The sequence below is a fragment of the Tachysurus vachellii genome, chromosome 15 (genome assembly GCF_030014155.1).
Source record: "Tachysurus vachellii isolate PV-2020 chromosome 15, HZAU_Pvac_v1, whole genome shotgun sequence".
Lineage (NCBI taxonomy): Eukaryota > Metazoa > Chordata > Actinopteri > Siluriformes > Bagridae > Tachysurus > Tachysurus vachellii.
This window is the reverse complement of record NC_083474.1, coordinates 24,203,339-24,221,120: the sequence shown is the minus strand read 5'-3', so window position 1 is coordinate 24,221,120 and position 17,782 is coordinate 24,203,339. Positions and strand designations below refer to the sequence as shown.

The following is a 17,782-nucleotide window of genomic DNA, read 5'->3' as shown; positions in this document are numbered from 1 at the left end:
TATGGAGTGAAATATTTTAGAAAAATTATTAAAGGAAATTATTACAGAATAATTAAAGGAAATGTAGATACACTAAAAATAAATAAAATAAAAATAAGGAACAATGAGCAGTAAATGGGACGGAATTTGTTATATATATAATTTACATCTATACAGCGCAGGTACAATTATATATAAAACAGTGAGGCAGAAAGTAAGAGTGAGACAGGAAGTTACAGTGAGACAGAAGGTAAGAGTGAGACAGGAAGAAACAGTGAGACAGGAAGTAAGAATGAGACAGGAAGTTACAGTGAGGCAGAAAGTAACAGTGAGACAGGAGGTAACAGTGATACAGTAAGTAAGTGAGACGGGTAAGAGTGAGACAGGAAGTAAGAGTGAGACAGGGGTAAGAGTGAGACAGGAAGTAACAGTGAGAGAGGCAACAGTGAGACAGGAAGTAAGAGTGAGGCAGGAGGTAACAGTGAGACAGGAAGTAAGAGTGAGACAGGAGGTAACAGTGATACAGTAAGTAAGAGTGAGTCAGGAGGAAAGAGTGAGATAGGAAGTAACAGTGAGACAGGAAGTTACATTGAGACAGAATGTAAGAGTGAGACATGAGGAAAGAGTGAGACAGGAGGTAAGAGTGAGGCAGAAAGTAAGCGTGAGACAGGAAGTAAAAGTGAGACAGGAGGCAACGGTGAGACAGGAGGTAACTGAGTCAGGAAGTAAGAGTGAGACAGGAGGTAAGAGTGAGACAGGAGGTAAGAGTGAGACAGGAGGAGCATTAAACTATCCACATGTATTGGCTTTTAGATACATGGCAGTAGATTTTAAGTCAATTTACTGTAATTCAATCAAGTTTTTAAACAGTTTTAAACAGGTGAAGAAAAACTCCCTGAGAACCTCAGAGTCATTTGGGTGACAATGGACAGTAAATAATGTAAATGTCTTTTCTACAACAGTTTGGAAATGTGCAACCATGTGCTCCAGTGGGGCACGGTGTCTTAGTGGTTAGCACGTTCGCCTCACACCTCCAGGGTTGGGGGTTCGATTCCCGCCTCCACCTTGTGTGTGTGGAGTTTGCATGTTCTCCCTGTGCCTCGGGGGTTTCCTCCGGGTACTCCGGTTTCCTCCCCCGGTCCAAAGACATGCATGGTAGGTTGATTGGCATCTCTGGAAAATTGTCCGTAGTGTGTGATTGTGTGAGTGAATGTGTGTGTGTGTGTGTGTGTGTGTGCCCTGTGATGGGTTGGCACTCCGTCCAGGGTGTATCCTGCCTTGATGCCCGATGACGCCTGAGATAGGCACAGGCTCCCCGTGACCCGAGGTAGTTCAGATAAGCGGTAGAAGATGAATGAATGAATGAACCATGAGCTCCTGAGGAACTAACAGGTCAGCATCATTTCTGAGTTCCTTTCTGCTGAAGTCTTCAAATGTACACTGATGAAGACTGGATTTAAACACTGACACTGTGTCTGAGTCTCAAACACATTTTGGAATTCAAGAATAGAATTGAAGACTTTATCACATCTACGTTACAGCACAGTGAAATTCTTTTCTTTGCTTTGGAGGTTGGTGTCAGAGCACAGAGTCAGCCATGATACAGCACCACTGGAGCAGATCGGGTCAAGGGCCTTACTCAAGGGCCCAATGGTGGCATCTTGGCAGTGCTGGGGATTGAAAACCAGTACACAGAAGCTCTCACACTTTAACTTCCATTTAGATGGATGTACTGTTACTAGTAGCTCGACAGTGAAAGACCTGAGTGTTTATTAGACAGTAACTTGTCTTTAAAATCATATCACCATATTACAAACACAGCCTTCTTCACCTTAGAAATATTGCCAAGCTGAGAAACATCCTGTCTGTATCTGATGCTGAGAAGCTAGTTCACACTTTCATGACCTCTAGACTGGACTATTGTAATGCATTACTAGGTGGTTGTCCTGCATCTTTAATAAATAGGCTACAGTTAGTCCAAAATGCAGCTGTCAGAGTTCTCACTAGGACAAGAAAGTATGACCATATAACCCCAATTTTATCATCTCTACACTGGCTACCTGTTAAGTTTAGAATTGATTACAAACTGCTGCTACTTACGTACAAGGCTCTTAATGGTTTAGCTCCCATGTATCTAACTAGTCTTCTAACACGTTACAATCCTTCACGCTCTCTGAGATCACAAAACTCAGGACTTCTGGTAGTTCCCAGAATATCTAAGTCTACTAAAGGTGGTAGAGCGTTTTCTTATTTAGCTCCCAAACTCTGGAATAGTCTTCCTGATAGTGTTCGGGGCTCAGACACACTTTCCCAGTTTAAATGTAGATTAAAAACTCATCTCTTTAGTCAGACGTACACATAATACATCCCATAATATTGTGCACTATTACATCTGACCAAATTCACATTATCATCTAGTGCTTACAGACACCATATTTACCCACTGGTACATCTCTGGTTAGATACCATGTCATGGAGAAAGATGTGTGCTATATACAGTGTATATATATCAGTATTACCTGTAAACTGGACTGTGTTTAATAAGGTGACAGAACATTTGTGTGTTTGGTGACACTGATGTTCAGGTAACGATGCAGCACAGATGGAGAACTGAACTGAATAAAATCAGTAGAAATCAGTAGCATCACACAAATGTTTGTCTTACATGTTCTATTAGACCTGGTGATTTTAGATTCAGGTGTGTGTGTGTGTGTGAGAGAGTGTGAGGGAGAGAGAGATTGAAAGGACAGAGTTAGTTTAGGTCACATTTAGAGAGGTCAAAAGTAATATTTTCATCCTCAGAGGCATCAAAAAATGACCTTTAAATGTGTTAGTTCTTCACAGCAGGATCTTCCTCTCTCTCTCACACACACACACACACAAACACAAACACACCCACCCACACCCACCCCTCAGTTGTGTGAGATAGAAAGACCTCACTGTCAGACTGGGCTGTGTGTGTGTGATCTGTAATATTACCCAGAACACACTGCAAATGAATGTAATAAAGTGTCAGGTTTCCCACAACATGTGTAACAGAGACACTAAACACAGTGCATTTATTAACACAGTCAGTGTTGCTCAGGTGAGGCCGGTTTAGGGTTGCAAAGGGGCGGAAAGTTTCTGGTAAATTTCCGGAAACTTTCCACGGGAACTTAATCTGGGGAATTTTGGGAATATTCCAAATTGGAAACTTTACAGGAATTTATGGGAATTATTTGGAAATATAGGGAAATTTAAATGAACTCTCTCATATACAAACATTTTGTTTGATCATAAGCAGACATACACGCAAGGTAATACACATTTTAAAAATGACGTCTTGACTGATTTAATTGTAATGGATTTTTTCTTTTTCGGGGGAAGTGAGTGTGTGTGTGTGTGGGGGGGGGGGTCATCAAATAATCTGTGTATGTGTAACACTCCTAATTTACTGCTTATTAAGAGCTAGTAAAGTAGTTATTAAGTTTAGTTTAGTTTAAGTTTAGGTATTGGGTACAATTAAGGATGCAGAATAAGGCATTAAGTACTAATAAATAGCCAATATTCTATTAATATTCATGCTAATAAGCAACTAGTTAAATGACCCTAAAATAAAGTGTTACTGTGCATGTTATGGAAGACTGCGTGTACCTGCAGGGGGTTTGGCCTCAATGGCCCTCCAGTAAGCAATGTGTAAGTGACCGAGGAACACAGGGTACAAATTCAACTTAAATTGCATTACATCTTGTTGTTTTAAACAAAATTATGCTGTTAAGATTTTTTTAACTACATTTAAGTTCCTTGTTATAGGAAACTCTGCATTATTTTTTTAAATTCCCAGAAAATTCCCGGGATTTTACAACCCTAGTCCGGTTCCTCACCCGTCACCTCTCATGCCACTTTATTAGGGATAAATTCAGCTGTTTCTGCAAAGAGGTTCTGTGCAAAAGAGAATCTAAATAAAATGTGTATAATAAATAAGATGGATCATTAAAGTCTGTTCCCTGTGAATAACTAACAGATATTTACAGTAGAACATTGAGCTCCTGCTCACATTGTACATAAAGCTTTAATTGGTCATTTAAAAAATGACCTGTTTTTATTTGACATTTTATTTTTGCATTATTGAACATTTTGTATTTTAATATGCAAATAGTTTTTTCTGCACCAGTACGTGTTGTGTTCCGTCCTGTGGCTCTGTATAAAGATGAATAATGTAAGATAACAGATGATGTCACAGCTCGGTGTCTATGCGAATATCATGAGTCACTTTTATTAAAAGCATCATTACTACAGTTGGCAGCCATTTACAGTTCATCATACATGATGTTTCAAATAAAAAAAGGAAAAAAGTGAAGAGACAAAAGATCAAGAAAAAAACCATTTACAACACGCTTATGTCTGTAAACTTCAAGGCTAGTTAAGATCTGAGGTAATGCTGTTCAGCTTGGTGGCTAAAGTAACAACGTCCATTCAAATAGATAAAGGTACCTGATTTCATCCTTACACCAGTGCATCATCGTGGAGATCCTTATGAGACAATTCGACCGCAATAATTCATGACACATCCATTTTACGAACACCTGCCGCCACACCCCCCCCCCCCCCCATACACACACATACACACATGCGCGCGCACACACACACCACCTCTATCTGCTTACACTCTCACTCCCACACACACACCCCCACCCCCTTACACACACTGTGGTAAAGTGGAACATTCAGGAGCTGCCTTCGGTTATTGCTGTCTCCACAGGCCGAGCGTCTCCTCACCCGTATAGATTGTCAGTGTGAGAGACTTGAGCAGTCCAAGTGTACGCTTTGATATGTGAGAACTTCATCCCTCAGCAGAACAGTACGACAAAAACAAAATCCACATTTCATTCTCTTTAATTGGGTTTTCAGCAGCTTGGAGAGAGTCGCTCGTCTTAATGCTGTTTAAAACTGTATGCCACTGAACGTTCCTCTTCGAGATGCTACTCACTCACTGTTTACATCAACAACAGTAGAAGGAGAAAAAAAATTAAAAAATTGAACAGAAAGAAGCAGCAAAGCAACATGGGAACCTTCTCATTCCTAACAGGATACCGGATGGTTCAGTCATCACCTCCTCTATAAAGCACATCACCACAGGCCAAAAACCAAACGTGTCCATTACAGCCTGTGTGTGTGTGTGTGTGTGTGTGTGTGTGTATACACCTCACTGTAGTCCTGCAGAGACATTGTGTTCCCTCATCATGGTACTGATCACTTGTTAACTAAACTAAACCAAAATGACATAAAAATCCTGTTTGGGACATCAGTAGAGTTATACTTTGAGAAAAAAAAAAAAAGCCCTCTGGGGGAAAAAGGCAGAAAGTCAGTCAGGTGGATTTGCCTCCTTAATCACTCTTGTCTTCATCATCATCATCATCTCCAAGTTCTTCCTCTTCATCGTCGTCCTCTTCCTCTTCTGCCTCCACAGAGTCCAGCTCCTCTGCCACTCCGGTAAAGTCGTCTGTTTTGTTCTCTCCCTCATCAGAGTCGCTGTTGTCCACAGTGCTGCTGGGTTTAACTGCATCCTGAGTCTGTGCAGTCTCCTTGTTTACCTCCTTCTCCTCTCCAGTCGCTCCTAACGCTCCACTCATCGCGTTCTGGAGCTCAGCGAGAGCAGCAGGAGAAAAGCTGGGCAGACCCAAACCACCTAAACCAGGGGGCAGGAACATGGAGGGGTAGAAAAGCCCAGGAGCCATGGTGGAGAGCAGGAAGGGGTTAAACGCCAGAGGATTGGTAGAAAGACTGGTTGCTGCAGCGGCCGCATTTGCATCGCTTGACTCCGTCTCAGCAGGTTTCTCTGATTCCTCCTTCTTGTCACCTTCCTCCTTGGGTTCTCCATCTTTCTTTGTTTCCTCAGACTCTGAAGTGGTCGTGGTGTTCAAGTTAGCAGCAGCAGCCGCCGCCATGTTGCCACCAAAAAGTCCACTAAGGCCAAAGACGTTAGGCAGAGTGCCCATGGCAGGCAGCATGAGAGGCAACATGGTAGTGGAGGTCTTGTTATCTGCAGCTCCTGCACCCAGAGAAGGAGACAAGCCCATGAGGAGCTGCAGGTTCTGTAGGTTCTGTAGGTTCTGCAGGCTGCTTAGGTCCATTCCCCCAAAAAGGCTGTTCAGCAGGAAGGGGTTCACGCCTGAGGTGGAGGCTGAAGAAGCTGCAGAGAGAGAAGCTTGAGCTGCAGCTGCTTTAGCAATCTCAGATTTAGGTCTTCGTCCTCGGCGCCGGATCCCCTCTTCTCTGACCACCGGACCAGTCAGAAGGCGGTCAAACATGGACTCGGGCAGGAAACCCTGCAAAATGAAATAATCATCAAGTTACTCATTTATACTTAGGAACCTTTTAGCTGAAGGTTTTAAAGGCCTGTTGGGATCGAGGTGTTCATCAGTCTGAAGTTACTCAGCATTTAAACTCACAGATTGTTTGACGATGTCTGTCCAGTCTGGAGCAATAGCGAACTCGGGATTCTCAGCCAGCCACCGTGGCAGATCCTTCATCGGAGGAGCCATAGCACCCCCCATCTGCAGGGTAAGAGAATAAACATTAGACTGAAAATGAGAGGACACAAACCTCCAGGACAACAAGTGAGATTTCATTCTATGTGATTTTATTAATTATTTTGAGTTCTTGCCTTTCGACCGTTCCTCTTATTGACCACAGGAACTCTCTCCTCTCCAGTCAGCGTGTTGATGTCGATCTTGTTTGGGTTTCGACAGCGATGTCTTTTCTGCTTGGGTTTACCGAGCTGCGAGAGGAGAAGCTCTTCACTCTTCTGCACATAACACACAAATCATTTTAACATGCTCTGTATCACCTGATGCAGTCAAACCAGCTCCATAACTAAGCACATTAACACCATTCTGCAGTCAGGAGTAAACTAGTGACAGCATCCTGGGGTCTTTAATATAAATAGTGGGGCAGAAGCCCAAACACTCACTGGTATGTATCCAGGCACATCCATGGTGTAGGTGGGATGTTGTCTAAGCCACTCCTGTAAATCCTTGGTGCTCGCTCCATCCTCTGCTTTAAGATGGTCGCCCTCCTCCTTCTGTGCAGGAGCTGGAATGTGTGTGTGTGCTTGTGCCAGCACGTGTGCTCCGTCTGTAAAACCTTTGGTCCCGTTAGAATCTTCCTGTAAAGACCAAAGAAAACAGACAAGTTAAAACCTGTCACAGGCTCGAATCACACACAGGCTTAAAGAGATTTGTACACGTCATCACACACTAGTCAGAGTTCATCAGGGTTAATAATAAAAATCAGGGTTGTTGAAGGAACTGTGATGTACCGTGTTGAGCTTTGAACTCTTATTGCCCATGAAGAGTAGCTCGAGGCCCTCAACATTTTTCCTGCGTCCTCTCCTCCTTCGTGTGGGAATTTCAGCCTCCAGCATCGCTCCGTTGGCTCTGGAAGCTCCGGCGGCGTGCAGCAGCTCCATTGGGGAAGCCATAGCACTGGGGAAGGCTGAAGAGGAGGTGGAGGTGGAGGAGGAAGGAGCCAGGCCGTGTAGAGCTTTAGTGAGATCCATAGCTCGAGTCTGGCTCTCTGCAGCGTGAGACTCACGGAGCTGCGCAACCATGTCCATGAGATTGCGGCGCTTTGCAGCTCGTTCGGCCTCGATCTCCACTTTCCTTCTTCTGCGTCTCCGCTGACGAGGAACAGACAGACTCAGAGCCTCTTCCTGTACACACACACACACACACACACACACACACACACGCACACAGTCATGATAAACAACTGACCTCAAAAGACCGTGGAGTAATCAGAAACAAAGGAAATAAATACATCACCTGCAATCCACCAGCCTGATTATTTTAAAGTACACCTGAATTTTGTAGTTTACTACCTTTATTTTACACTTCTGTTTACACCCCCCCCCCCAAGCCTAGTCAAAGTCATTTCTGAATTAACTGTAGTTTCAGCTCCAAGTTTATAAATGTTTATAAGATCTAAGAGGTAACACTAAAGATCAGAAGAAACCATCAGACTCAGACATTTATAATAATGTTGCTATAACAGAACAGCAGCATTGTGGGTGTTAGGAGGATAGATGGAGACCAGGAGAAAGTGATAGGTTAACTCTGTGTGTGTGTGTGTGTGTGTGTGTGTGTGTGTGTGTGTAATAGACAGAGAGACTTGCCTTATTGACCTGTGGTGACAAGGTGATGTCATCACTCCCACTGTAGCTACTCTGATTCATCATGGAGAAGTCTCCCATGCTCCTCCTGGGTATAGGGCTGTCCGTTGCCATGGCACCATATCCAGGCAACAGGCCAGGCAAGTCAAATAACTGCCTCCTATTGGATGGCCACTTGCCCTTGATGATGGCCTCACAGATGCTGTCCATTCGATTGATCATCACCCGGTCCTGTAACACACACCCAGCACAGATGCATGTAAGTGTGTGTGTGCATTTACAATGAGATGGATTGAGCTCGAAGTGAAAATTGATTGTCAGTCCTTCAAACTGCCCTAAGCCTAAAATGTGTGACAGGTTTTCATGTGTGATCAAATGAAGAACTGTGGAGAAAAAGACTTCCTGTATTTATTTACCTTGGGCCAGAAGGAGAAGGCAGCTCGTTCACCAAAGGTCTGAGACACAGAGGGCTCGCCATCGTCCATGCCGAAATAATCCCGTGTCTCGTCTCGTGCTGTGCTCATGGAGGCGTTACTCTCTTCATCAAAGTTCTTCCTGTCTGAGGATGCTTCGGCTAACGGAGACAGAACAGGACAAATTACAGCAGGGTTAAACATCAACATGTCTGAATCTAATCTAAATCTAATCATTAGCATATTTAGGGTACATATGGACAGGGTGAGATAATTACATGTGAACTACTTTGTTTACCTTCAGCCTGTGATGATTTCTCTGATTTGTCCTCATCCATCTTCTCCCCCTCTAACTCTTCCTCCTCCTCCTCCTCAGAAGCCTTCTCGGTGTTGGGGTTCTCCTCCGGACCTGTCGGGTTCTCCGGTTCCTCTGTGATCGTGTCTTTGCCGACACTAACAGGAAGTGTGAGTGAGTCCTCAGACTTTGTGACCTTCTCCTCGTCAGTCACTTGAAGAATACTGTGACTTTCTTCGCTCTTCACTTCTGCTTCATTGTCATTCTCTTTTTTCTCCATGTTCTGAGTCTTTTCTTCCTCTTCAGTCTTCACTTCCTGTTTGGGTGAAGCGGCCTCTGCTTTCTCCTCTTTCGTTTCCTCGATGTCTGCTTTTCCCATAGTGTCGTATTTGAGCTCGTCCTTAATCAGATCCACGATGGTGAGAGGGTTCGAGGTCAGGGCCATCTCAGATCCTCGGCTCTGGCGTTGAGCCTGCAGAAAGCCGAGCTCTGGGTCATTCTGGATGTGGTAGTCTGTGCGACTGACTCCATGCTTGGCAGCTCCGTAGAGAAGGTCCCGATCGTGTTTTCCTGCCTCCCACCAGGCCGGGAGGTCGGGGCTGGGCTGACACAGGCGGAGTCTCTCCTCCAGTTTGGGGTGGGGCAAAACCTGCTCCCTAATCTGTCGCAGTAACTCGATACGGTACAGTGTGCGGGAGGCTCTCTCCTCTGTGATGGGGTCGATGATCAGAGTTGGGTCGGCCAGCTCTGCTGGGACACAGGAAACACGTCATACACTTTAGGGTTCGTTCTAAAACAGGAATGAATGACAAACAACTCAATGCATTAATAAGATGAAAATAAGGACAAGTCGTACCTGAGTCTTTGACCTGCATTCGGCACACGCGCTTGCACATGGCCACAAAGGCATAGTAATATTTCTCCAGACTCTCATCGGTCTTCTTATCAAGACGAGCAAAGGCCCGGAACTGGGACCAGTCAAAACACTGTGTCTGGACATCATAAACAACCCCGAATGTAGAAACCACACGGTAAAAATCAGCCTCTTCACGCCTCGTCCACCTGGAGGACAGGAGAAGGGGAGAGAGAGAGAGAGAGAGAGAGACACAGAGAGAGAGACACAGAGAGAGAGACACAGAGAGAGAGACAAAGAGAGAGAGAGACAGAGAGAGAGACAGAGAGAGAGAGAGACAGAGAGAGACAGACAGCGAGAGAGAGACAGCGAGAGAGAGACAGCGAGAGAGAGACAGAGAGAGAGAGACAGAGAGAGAGAGACAGAGAGAGACAGACAGCGAGAGAGAGACAGAGAGAGAGAGACAGAGAGAGAGAGACAGAGAGAGCGAGACAGAGAGAGCGACAGAGAGAGACAGAGAGAGACGGAGAGAGAGACAGAGAGAGAGAGACACACAGAGAGAGAGAGAGACACAGAGAGAGAGAGAGAGAGACACACAGAGAGAGAGAGATAAAGAGGAAAATAAAGAGCAGGTTAAGATATTTAACACAGATAAATTCAGCTGAAGTCTTCACCCATATATTTAATATCTTATGAAGTTAAATATGTAGAAAACATAAGCAAAGCTTCAGCATTTAAAAGCCTCACCTCTGACGTCTCTCTTTGAAGAATGCAGCTCCGTCGGCCAACAGGGCGGCGCTCTCGTGTAGGAATGGTGAGGTTTTAACAAACGAAGCTCCTTCAGTCAGATATGATGTTGCAGCCACCCTGTTGGGCTCCAGACTGTAAGCCCCGCCCTCAGTTGCCATAGCAAGGAGGTGGTCATCACGGTGACGTCTGCGTCTACGGCCGTCCGGTTTAATCAGCATCTCCTGTCTCTTGTGACAGCGCTGGTACGCAGTAATGAGGCGACGCAAACGTGCGGTGAGAGCTGACGCTGCAGGCCAGTACAGATTCCCAACTTTACCCCCGTGTACCTCACTCAGTTTAGGGGCTGCAAAACACCACAAGAGAGGAGAATTTATGCAATTTATAAAGGCAAACATCAGCATGTAAAAGCAGTCTGTATGAGTATAGAGGATTTTTGTAAAATTTATGTGTAACACCATAAATGTAATGAACAATATCTGAAATGTTTATCGGTTCTGTGTGTACGGTTCTATTTACTGTGTACCGCTCTATTTACTGTGTGTTAGTGTGTACGGCTCTATTTACTGTGGGTTAGTGTGTACGGCTCTATTTACTGTGTACCGCTCTATTTACTGTGTGTTAGTGTGTACGGCTCTATTTACTGTGGGTTAGTGTGTACCGCTCTATTTACTGTGTGTTAGTGTGTACGGCTCTATTTAGTGTGTACGGCTCTATTTACTGTGTGTTAGTGTGTACTGCTCTATTTACTGTGTGTTAGTGTGTACGGCTCTATTTACTGTGTACCGCTCTATTTACTGTGTGTTAGTGTGTACGGCTCTATTTAGTGTGTACGGCTCTGTTTACTGTGGGTTAGTGTGTACCGCTCTATTTACTGTGTGTTAGTGTGTACGGCTCTATTTAGTGTGTACGGCTCTATTTACTGTGGGTTAATGTGTACGGTTCTATTTACTGTGTACCGCTCTATTTACTGTGGGTTAGTGTGTACGGCTCTATTTAGTGTGTACGGCTCTATTTACTGTGTGTTAGTGTGTACGGCTCTATTTAGTGTGTACGGCTCTATTTACTGTGTGTTAGTGTGTACGGCTCTATTTAGTGTGTACGGCTCTATTTACTGTGGGTTACTGTGTACCGCTCTATTTACTGTGTGTTAGTGTGTACGGCTCTATTTAGTGTGTACGGCTCTATTTACTGTGTGTTAGTGTGTACGGCTCTATTTAGTGTGTACGGCTCTATTTACTGTGGGTTAGTGTGTACTGCTCTATTTACTGTGTGTTATTGTGTACGGCTCTATTTAGTGTGTACGGCTCTATTTACTGTGTACGGCTCTATTTACTGTGTACGGCTCTATTTACTGTGTACGGCTCTATTTACTGTGTACGGCTCTATTTACTGTGTACGGCTCTATTTACTGCGTGTTAGTGTGTACGGCCCTATTTACTGTGGGTTAGTGTGTACGGTTCTATTTACTGTGTGTTAGTGTGTGCGGCTCTATTTACTGTGTGTTAGTGTGTACGGCCCTATTTACTGTGGGTTAGTGTGTACGGTTCTATTTACTGTGTGTTAGTGTGTACGGCTCTATTTACTGTGTACGGCTCTATTTACTGCGTGTTAGTGTGTACGGCCCTATTTACTGTGGGTTAGTGTGTACGGTTCTATTTACTGTGTGTTAGTGTGTACAGCTCTATTTAGTGTGTACGGCTCTATTTACTGTGGGTTAGTGTGTACCGCTCTATTTACTGTGTACGGCTCTATTTAGTGTGTACAGCTCTACTTACTGTGTACGGCTCTATTTACTGTGTGTTAGTGTGTACGGCTCTATTTACTGTGGGTTAGTGTGTACTGCTCTATTTACTGTGTGTTAGTGTGTACGGCTCTATTTACTGTGTACGGCTCTATTTACTGTGGGTTAGTGTGTACCGCTCTATTTAGTGTGTACGGCTCTATTTAGTGTGTACGGCTCTATTTACTGTGTACGGCTCTATTTACTGTGTACGGCTCTATTTACTGTGTACCGCTCTATTTACTGTGTACCGCTCTATTTACTGTGTGTTAGTGTGTACGGCTCTATTTAGTGTGTACGGCTCTATTTACTGTGGGTTAGTGTGTACTGCTCTATTTACTGTGGGTTAGTGTGTACGGCTCTATTTAGTGTGTACGGCTCTATTTACTGTGGGTTAGTGTGTACGGCTCTATTTACTGTGTGTTAGTGTGTACGGCTCTATTTACTGTGGGTTAGTGTGTACTGCTCTATTTACTGTGTGTTAGTGTGTACGGCTCTATTTACTGTGTACCGCTCTATTTACTGTGTGTTAGTGTGTACGGCTCTATTTAGTGTGTACGGCTCTATTTACTGTGGGTTAGTGTGTACCGCTCTATTTAGTGTGTATGGCTCTACTTACTGTGTACGGCTCTATTTACTGTGGGTTAGTGTGTACGGCTCTATTTCGTGTGTACGGCTCTATTTACTGTGTGTTAGTGTGTACTGCTCTATTTACTGTGTGTTAGTGTGTACGGCTCTATTTACTGTGTACCGCTCTATTTACTGTGCGTTGGTGTGTACGGCTCTATTTAGTGTGTACGGCTCTATTTACTGTGTGTTAGTGTGTACGGCTCTATTTAGTGTGTACGGCTCTATTTACTGTGTGTTAGTGTGTACGGCTCTATTTACTGTGGGTTAGTGTGTACTGCTCTATTTACTGTGTGTTAGTGTGTACGGCTCTATTTACTGTGGGTTAGTGTGTACTGCTCTATTTACTGTGTGTTAGTGTGTACGGCTCTATTTACTGTGGGTTAGTGTGTACCGCTCTATTTACTGTGTACCGTTCTATTTACTGTGTACGGCTCTATTTAGTGTGTACGGCTCTATTTAGTGTGGGTTAGTGTGTACTGCTCTATTTACTGTGTTAGTGTGTACGGCTCTATTTACTGTGTACCGCTCTATTTACTGTGTGTTAGTGTGTACATCTCTATTTAGTGTGTACGGCTCTATTTACTGTGTGTTAGTGTGTACGGCTCTATTTAGTGTGTACGGCTCTATTTACTGTGGGTTAGTGTGTACGGCTCTATTTACTGTGTGTTAGTGTGTACGGCTCTATTTACTGTGTACCGCTCTATTTACTGTGGGTTAGTGTGTACGGCTCTATTTACTGTGTGTACGGCTCTATTTACTGTGGGTTAGTGTGTACTGCTCTATTTACTGTGTGTTAGTGTGTACGGCTCTATTTACTGTGTGTTAGTGTGTACGGCTCTATTTACTGTGGGTTAGTGTGTACTGCTCTATTTACTGTGTGTTAGTGTGTACGGCTCTATTTACTGTGTGTTAGTGTGTACAGCTCTATTTAGTGTGTACGGCTCTATTTACTGTGTGTTAGTGTGTACGGCTCTATTTACTGTGGGTTAGTGTGTACTGCTCTATTTACTGTGTGTTAGTGTGTACGGCTCTATTTACTGTGTGTTAGTGTGTACAGCTCTATTTAGTGTGTACGGCTCTATTTACTGTGTGTTAGTGTGTACGGCTCTATTTACTGTGGGTTAGTGTGTACTGCTCTATTTACTGTGTGTTAGTGTGTACGGCTCTATTTACTGTGTACCGCTCTATTTACTGTGTGTTAGTGTGTACGGCTCTATTTAGTGTGTACGGCTCTATTTACTGTGGGTTAGTGTGTACCGCTCTATTTAGTGTGTACGGCTCTACTTACTGTGTACGGCTCTATTTACTGTGGGTTAGTGTGTACGGCTCTATTTAGTGTGTACGGCTCTATTTACTGTGGGTTAGTGTGTACTGCTCTATTTACTGTGTACCGCTCTATTTACTGTGTGTTAGTGTGTACGGCTCTATTTACTGTGTACGGCTCTATTTACTGTGGGTTAGTGTGTACTGCTCTATTTACTGTGTGTTAGTGTGTACTGCTCTATTTACTGTGTGTTAGTGTGTACGGCTCTATTTACTGTGGGTTAGTGTGTACTGCTCTATTTACTGTGTGTTAGTGTGTACGGCTCTATTTACTGTGTACCGCTCTAATTACTGTGTGTTGGTGTGTACGGCTCTATTTAGTGTGTACGGCTCTATTTACTGTGTGTTGGTGTGTACGGCTCTATTTAATGTGTACGGCTCTATTTACTGTGGGTTAGTGTGTACCGCTCTATTTACTGTGTACGGCTCTACTTACTGTGTACCGCTCTATTTACTGTGTGTTAGTGTGTACGGCTCTATTTACTGTGGGTTAGTGTGTACTGCTCTATTTACTGTGTGTTAGTGTGTACGGCTCTATTTACTGCGTACCGCTCTATTTACTGTGTGTTGGTGTGTACGGCTCTATTTAGTGTGTACGGCTCTATTTACTGTGTGTTGGTGTGTACGGCTCTATTTAGTGTGTACGGCTCTATTTACTGTGTGTTAGTGTGTACGGCTCTATTTACTGTGGGTTAGTGTGTACTGCTCTATTTACTGTGTGTTAGTGTGTACGGCTCTATTTACCGTGGGTTAGTGTGTACTGCTCTATTTACTGTGTGTTAGTGTGTACGGCTCTATTTACTGTGTACCGCTCTATTTACTGTGTACAGCTCTATTTACTGTGGGTTAGTGTGTACCGCTCTATTTACTGTGTACGGCTCTATTTAGTGTGTACGGCTCTACGTACACAGTAAGGCTCTATTTACTGTGCTACGGCTCTATTTAGTGTGTACGGCTCTATTTACTGTGGGTTAGTGTGTACCGCTCTATTTACTGTGTACCGCTCTATTTAGTGTGTACGGCTCTATTTACTGTGGGTTAGTGTGTACTGCTCTATTTACTGTGTGTTAGTGTGTACGGCTCTATTTACTGTGTACCGCTCTATTTACTGTGGGTTAGTGTGTACCGCTCTATTTACTGTGTACGGCTCCATTTACTGTGTACCGCTCTATTTACTGTGGGTTAGTGTGTACTGCTCTATTTACTGTGTGTTAGTGTGTACGGCTCTATTTACTGTGTGTTAGTGTGTACGGCTCTATTTACTGTGGGTTAGTGTGTACTGCTCTATTTACTGTGTGTTAGTGTGTACGGCTCTATTTACTGTGTGTTAGTGTGTACAGCTCTATTTAGTGTGTACGGCTCTATTTACTGTGTGTTAGTGTGTACGGCTCTATTTACTGTGGGTTAGTGTGTACTGCTCTATTTACTGTGTGTTAGTGTGTACGGCTCTATTTACTGTGTACCGCTCTATTTACTGTGTGTTAGTGTGTACGGCTCTATTTACTGTGTGTTAGTGTGTACAGCTCTATTTAGTGTGTACGGCTCTATTTACTGTGTGTTAGTGTGTACGGCTCTATTTACTGTGGGTTAGTGTGTACTGCTCTATTTACTGTGTGTTAGTGTGTACGGCTCTATTTACTGTGTACGGCTCTATTTACTGTGGGTTAGTGTGTACCGCTCTATTTAGTGTGTACGGCTCTATTTACTGTGGGTTAGTGTGTACCGCTCTATTTACTGTGGGTTAGTGTGTACGGCTCTATTTACTGTGGGTTAGTGTGTACTGCTCTATTTACTGCGTGTTAGTGTGTACGGCTCTATTTAGTGTGTACGGCTCTATTTACTGTGGGTTAGTGTGTACTGCTCTATTTACTGTGTGTTAGTGTGTACGGCTCTATTTACTGTGGGTTAGTGTGTACGGCTCTATTTACTGTGTACCGCTCTATTTACTGTGGGTTAGTGTGTACTGCTCTATTTACTGTGTACCGCTCTATTTACTGTGTGTTAGTGTGTATGGCTCTATTTAGTGTGGGTTAGTGTGTACTGCTCTATTTACTGTGTGTTAGTGTGTACGGCTCTATTTACTGTGGGTTAGTGTGTACTGCTCTATTTACTGTGTGTTAGTGTGTACGGCTCTATTTACTGTGTACCGCTCTATTTACTGTGTGTTAGTGTGTACGGCTCTATTTAGTGTGTACGGCTCTATTTACTGTGGGTTAGTGTGTACCGCTCTATTTAGTGTGTACGGCTCTATTTAGTGTGTACGGCTCTACTTACTGTGTACCGCTCTATTTACTGTGGGTTAGTGTGTACGGCTCTATTTAGTGTGTATGGCTCTATTTACTGTGGGTTAGTGTGTACTGCTCTATTTACTGTGTACCGCTCTATTTACTGTGTGTTAGTGTGTACGGCTCTATTTACTGTGTGTTAGTGTGTACGGCTCTATTTACTGTGGGTTAGTGTGTACGGCTCTATTTACTGTGTACGGCTCTATTTAGTGTGTACGGCTCTACTTACTGTGTACCGCTATGTGTAATGTGTTTATGTAATTATGACTGTGCACAGATTTGAGATAAGTGGCATTTAAAGTCAATTTGATATCAAGTCTATTCAAACAAACCAGCAGCAGAAAAATGCACACACCTTCTCCGGTCTCTAACTCCATCACCTCCTCTTTGTCATCCAGAGGAGAGTTAGTGAAATCCTTAAATAAAAAAAAAAATCATCAACCATCTTAGAACCAAACACACAGTTTAAAATAAAGCAGGTTGTGTGTAAACTCACATCCAGATCATCTTTGAAGGGCATACGCAATGGTTTGTACTCAGGGTCTTCGTCCTCACTGTGAAGGGAGAAACAGAAACTACACTAATAATTTGTTTACTGAAGAATAAATGCAACTTGTTTTTGTGTAAGCTGCATAGGTTTATGAGTGCAAACGTAAGTAACAGATTAATTAAATCTGGTATTAATATAAAAAAAATGCAAACACAGAGAGAGAGAGAGAGAGAGAGAGAGAGAGAGAGAGAGAGAGAGAGAGAGAGAGAGAGAGAGAGAGAGAGAACGACATTGAGAAAGACAGAGACTGCTAGAAAGAGGTGTCTCTCTTGCTGTGTGTAAGATTGGGGTCCAGCATTACCCATCTGCCACCATGTCCGCTCCCCTCTGCTCAGCGGCAATGGCTTTGGCATCCGGCATTCCCACTCGCTCCAAAAAACACAGCGCCGGGTCGGCTCGCATCGAGTTATATTTCTCATAACCTGCAGCACAACAAACACCACCTTCATCACATCACAAGACAACTAGAACAACCAACTGTGTGTCATCAGATTATTTGGATCAGAACAAAAATTTAGTAGAAGCTGTTAATGATTTTGTTACTGAAGTGTAACAGGAAGTGTGTTCAGTGATCGTGTGGAACATGAGGCTGATGTCAGGTTCATCAGGGTTAATAAAGGGTTAACAAAAAACATTCATTAGTGAACGTAGGCAAAAATCCTGATAACATAACGTCGGCTCCGGCTTGCTCATTAGGGAGACGTTGGAGATATCTTGTAACTTACTTTTATACTTTAAATTGTATTTATTTATTTTTATTCTGTTTCTATAC

The 17,782-nt window shown here is 43.5% G+C and overlaps 1 protein-coding gene across 1 annotated transcript in view; it reads right to left on the bottom strand.

The window, feature by feature from the left end:
- Positions 1-4,206: 4,206 nt before the first annotated feature.
- Positions 4,207-17,782, bottom strand: part of chd7 (chromodomain helicase DNA binding protein 7) — an 80,239-nt gene continuing 66,663 nt past the window's right edge. The window contains exons 26-38 of the mRNA XM_060887947.1: positions 17,312-17,432; positions 16,957-17,014; positions 16,816-16,876; positions 10,440-10,785; positions 9,696-9,901; positions 8,843-9,589; positions 8,548-8,705; positions 8,131-8,362; positions 7,280-7,668; positions 6,932-7,126; positions 6,626-6,766; positions 6,411-6,515; positions 4,207-6,287 (exon numbers count right to left, since the gene is read on the bottom strand). Of these exons, the coding sequence (XP_060743930.1) occupies positions 5,346-6,287; positions 6,411-6,515; positions 6,626-6,766; positions 6,932-7,126; positions 7,280-7,668; positions 8,131-8,362; positions 8,548-8,705; positions 8,843-9,589; positions 9,696-9,901; positions 10,440-10,785; positions 16,816-16,876; positions 16,957-17,014; positions 17,312-17,432 (3,701 nt within the window). The 3' untranslated portion in view covers positions 4,207-5,345. The remainder of the gene's footprint in view (positions 6,288-6,410; positions 6,516-6,625; positions 6,767-6,931; positions 7,127-7,279; positions 7,669-8,130; positions 8,363-8,547; positions 8,706-8,842; positions 9,590-9,695; positions 9,902-10,439; positions 10,786-16,815; positions 16,877-16,956; positions 17,015-17,311; positions 17,433-17,782) is intronic.